Source organism: Lolium perenne, chromosome 4 (assembly GCF_019359855.2).
Source record: "Lolium perenne isolate Kyuss_39 chromosome 4, Kyuss_2.0, whole genome shotgun sequence".
Classification (NCBI taxonomy): domain Eukaryota; kingdom Viridiplantae; phylum Streptophyta; class Magnoliopsida; order Poales; family Poaceae; genus Lolium; species Lolium perenne.
The window spans coordinates 313,713,343-313,717,520 of NC_067247.2; the positions used below are offsets into that span (position 1 = coordinate 313,713,343).

Here is a 4,178-nt window from a genome sequence, read left to right on the forward strand (position 1 = left end):
TAGGTCTATATTTTCAGCTCATTAATGCAAACTTTATTTGTCTAGATTCACCGGCCAAGGAGAAAGATGACTTCTCTTGATGTACTTTATTAGAATTTGGAAGAGTTTTCCTTTATTTTGTTTGAAGACTTGTTAAAGGTGGCACATAGCTACATCCGTTGAGATATGCGGAAACGCCTTTCCGCATTCTCCGTTTCCGCATTCTCAAACTCTCGGTCTAAAATCTACACGATTGGCACTCCAAACCCAGTTTAGAAAACGGAGTATGTATAAAAGGTACCATAAAAGTCACCAAATGTTATGGTATCTATGAATTATCAAAATGTAATGCTAGCTTTGTCTGCCTATGTCATCACAAATGTCAACTTGTACTTTCAACTCAGAAGTCTCAACTCTGAACTTGGAAGGTCTATATTCAGCTCATTAATGCAAACTTTATAGGGCCGAATTTTTCTAGGTTCGTCGGTCAAGGAGACCGATGTTTTGTCTTGATGTACTTTATTGAAATTTCAAAGAGTTTTCCTTTGTTTATGGGTGTAACTATTTCTCAGTCGACATCACGATGCAAATTAAATGGTATAAGATTTGACTGAGCACAAAATTAGTTCTAGCAAATTTCTTGTTTTATTTGAAGATTTGTCAAAGTTGGACAAATAGTTAATCCCTCAAGATATGCACCAACACTTCCCGCATTCTCAACTCTCGGTCTAAAATCTACACGATTGATACTCCAAACCCAGTCTAGGAGACGGAGCATGTACAAAGATATAGTCTCTCGTTTCAACGCAACGGTCCTATGTACCTCTCTGCATCCTGCCATATTGGAACTCGCATGTCACGGAGCAAAACTGTTCGGTGTCCCATGCTTCAGGCTACGCCCATTTGGCGAGCATGGACATGAGGCCTGCCCCGAGCAGCATGGAGATGTTGATGCCGAGCTGCAGCTTCCCCCTGCTCTGCACCTTGGGGTTCATGAAATCCTCGGCGAGGAGGTCGACGAGGGCCATGTACACGAGGATCCCAGCAGCCACCGAGTTGAGACTGCCCTCAACCACCAACGCTGTCGGGCTGTTCTCGTTGTACACCCGCGATATGCCCATGCCGACGAGGATGCCCACCGGCGTCGTTAGACAGAAGAAGAGGATCATGGTCACGATGGACCTCGCCCTGAATTTTGCCTGCACCACCGTCAACAACAAATCAGAACCAAATTCCAATCATGCCACAGATTAACAAAACATTGCACCTCCTTAAGTATACTCAACATGTAGAACATCGAGTAAACTAGTAATTTCTTTTGCAACTTCTTTTTAGGAGTGGACGGGGGATATGGGGCTGAAACCACCTAAATGTGAAATCCGAGATCGAGAAATCAATAGAAGAGCCTGGCAAAGATTATTTCCTGTTTATTAAGATCCTTACATGATTAAATTGATTCTATGATAATTATATTGACGTGGAAGTAACTAAATTCTACCTACGTGTATATGCATGGCGTGTAAATTCCTTCATTTAGGAAAAAGGGGGCACATGACCTGCCTCCATCAAACAAGCTATTTCGACAATATAGAAACGTCACCGGCCACCTTTTTTTTTTTTGAGGAACACAGTACAAACGCAGACGCTCACATACACGCGCATACACTCACCCCTATGAACGCACACACGCACACCCTACCCCTATGAGCACCTTCGGAAGACTGAGCCGGCGGATTGGATCTTGAAATTGACGAAGTCACCACAGGCGCCTCGCTGTCGACGGGAACGTCGCCTCCCACTGAATGAAAATTACCTTTGAAGTGTCTTGGGGGGAATTTATGTATTAAAAAGGGTCACTCAAAAGCTTGCTCACTTTTTGGTCTATACATCTAACTGATATACTTGTCGGGTTATTTCAGTACACCCGAAGTGCCCTGCTTCTACTTTCTCTACTAGATGTTTATGGATAATTTTCAACCGTCCCTTTACCTGTAAGAGCATCCTAGTACACTCTTTCACGAAAAGTAGTATGGTTTATTAGAACAAACTTTTCCACTTTTGATGGAGACCATACATACAAAGTTCCATGCATGGCATCCTTTTAAAGTTGATATACATGGAAAGTATTCTGTTTTTCTTTTTTTCCTTGGTAGTAACAGTGAAGCAACCAAGTCATGTAGTCCACCTTTGGCGACATGTATATTCTTGGGTTTGACAATAAATATGTATTGTATATATTCGTATTGGATACATAACTGATTATTGCGAGATATGGTGTGTGCTCTGTAAATAATAATACAATTAAACTGAAAAATGCTAAAAACAATTCAAACCGTGTGCAAAGAAAATAGGTGCAATTAAGAGTGGTTCGGGTATGGCTTTACCTGAACTATGCAGCCACCAAGACCCATGCCCTCGAACATCTGGTGGAAGCTCAAGGCGACCACAAGAGGTTTGATGGTGTCCGGATCGTGAGACGCACCGAGGGAGATGCCGATGATCACTGAATGAACCACGATACCCAGTTCAAGCACCTAAAACATCGTTGTTAACATTAAAGATCACAAAAACAACATGCCATAATTGGACGGTCGCATTAGACGCTTCATGTGGCATTCTACCTTGAAATTAAAATTATGTAAGCTAGCTAGTGGAGTTTTTTTCTTTAATTGGGCATCTAGTACTCATCTCACGCTGTTTTAAGCAACTAAACTCAAGCTACAATAGTGACATTTGTGGAGATAAGATTTTGTTTCTGGGGTTAAATGAAGGAAGCACCATTTGGAAGTTATGAATTTACCTACCATAGGCATAGGTGGATGTGGTGGTTCTGGGAGGTGCTCAATCGCCTCAAATTTGCTGTTTGGTATATTAAGCCTACACTATTCTATCACATACTCACAGGGACGGAGACAAGGGGGCGCAGCCCCCCCCCCCCCATGCTCATGTGAACGGAAGCAATGGCACCTCCTTATTTATCTTATTTATGTGGTTTTAGCTAGTTTTGTCCCCCTCACTAAGATTGCCTCCCTTTATACTTCATTCCTAGCACTGTACAACTAATACGAGTGATCCGATAGATGCAGGTGACGAGTCATCCGAGTAAGTTGTTACCAACCTGAGAGATTACGCGGTGCCGGACCGTGTCCTTTTCGTCCTCGGAGCCGCCAACAGCCGCGACGAGCGCCGCCGACCCGTGCGCGTGGCCGTGCGTCGCGTGGGTGTGCAGGACGTGCAAGTGCTCCCCACCTTCCTCGCTGGCGGCGGCGGCGGCAGCAGCGGCCTGTTTCTCCTCGTCCACGACAGCAGCGCTACCGCCCCCTGTCGCAGCGTCCTTTTTCAGGTGTGCGCGCGTGAAGTACCCAGTGGCGAGGGTGTCGACGACGAGCGTGCCGATGGCGCCGACCATGGCGCCGAGCCCTGCGAACGGGAAGTCCTTCCACGGACCGCTGTCAGGCAGGCAGGGCGACCTGAGGTTCTCGAACGCGTCGGGTAGGATGTGGATGAACCCTGTGGCGAGGATCACCCCCGCCGCGAACGCCTTGACCAGGAAGAAGATGTCGCCGTCGGGCCGGAGCGCGGGCACGCGCCGCCCCAGCACGGGCAGGGAGCAACCCAGCGCGCCGCAGACCAAGATGGAGAAGAAAGCCGCGATCTTGAGAGGCTTCGCCCGCGCGCGATCGTGCGCCGCCGATTCTGGTGACCCACACTCGTCGTCGTCGGCGCCACGCACTGTGGAGACCAAGAGCAGCGCCACGACGGCGGCGAGGAGCACGGCGGCGCTCGGCTTCATGTCTGCACAAGGATGTGGTGCTGCCCGCGTAATTACGACGACGCGAGGGGTGAGGAGGAGGTGCAAGAGCAAGAGCTGCGCAGCTATGTACGCTGGTTGCCCGGTTTATATGGACGGGACGGGAGAACTGCTCTGCTGCAGGCAGCGACGTCATGTCGCGACTAATTAGGGTTTATAGATTCAACTGCTTGAGCAATTAGAAGATCCTTTGAAAACGACTGTCTATCACAAGGTGACGACATGCGTGAGGAAATAGGGGGCGCTAAGCACAGGGTGTCGATATTGATGTGTTCGTTATCGGAGGAGATGATTTTCTTTTCTTGTTTTATTTCGGCGTTTGAAGAGGTAAATTACACCACATGGTCTATGTGGTGAGCAATTAATCTACAAAAGAGGTAAATTACCC

At 47.2% G+C, this 4,178-nt stretch overlaps 1 protein-coding gene and 1 long non-coding RNA gene across 2 annotated transcripts; both read right to left on the reverse strand.

The window, feature by feature from the left end:
- Positions 1 to 605: 605 nt before the first annotated feature.
- Positions 606 to 3,865, reverse strand: LOC127296159 (zinc transporter 8). Its single transcript, XM_051326184.2, has 3 exons — positions 3,098 to 3,865; positions 2,364 to 2,513; positions 606 to 1,178 (listed from the first exon to the last, which is right to left on the reverse strand). The coding sequence occupies exons 1-3, from the start codon at positions 3,770 to 3,772 to the stop codon at positions 873 to 875; spliced, it is 1,131 nt and encodes a 376-aa protein (XP_051182144.1). The 5' UTR covers positions 3,773 to 3,865; the 3' UTR covers positions 606 to 872.
- LOC127296160 (uncharacterized) lies at positions 1,493 to 2,357 on the reverse strand. The gene is made up of 2 exons (XR_007848284.2): positions 1,793 to 2,357; positions 1,493 to 1,586 (listed from the first exon to the last, which is right to left on the reverse strand). It is a non-coding gene; the product is annotated as an uncharacterized lncRNA (long non-coding RNA).
- Positions 3,866 to 4,178: the final 313 nt, after the last annotated feature.

What these genes read in the sequence shown, in the direction of transcription:
- LOC127296159 (XM_051326184.2), bottom strand. Translation starts at nt 3,772, where the DNA reads ATGAAGCCGAGCGCCGCCGTGCTCCTCGCCGCCGTCGTGGCGCTGCTC. An exon ending in GGCACCGCGTAATCTCTCAG is followed by an intron (nt 2,514 to 3,097) that starts GTTGGTAACAAC and finishes ACGATGTTTTAG; the next exon opens with GTGCTTGAACTGGGTATCGT. An exon ending in TTGGTGGCTGCATAGTTCAG is followed by an intron (nt 1,179 to 2,363) that starts GTAAAGCCATAC and finishes ACGGTGGTGCAG; the next exon opens with GCAAAATTCAGGGCGAGGTC.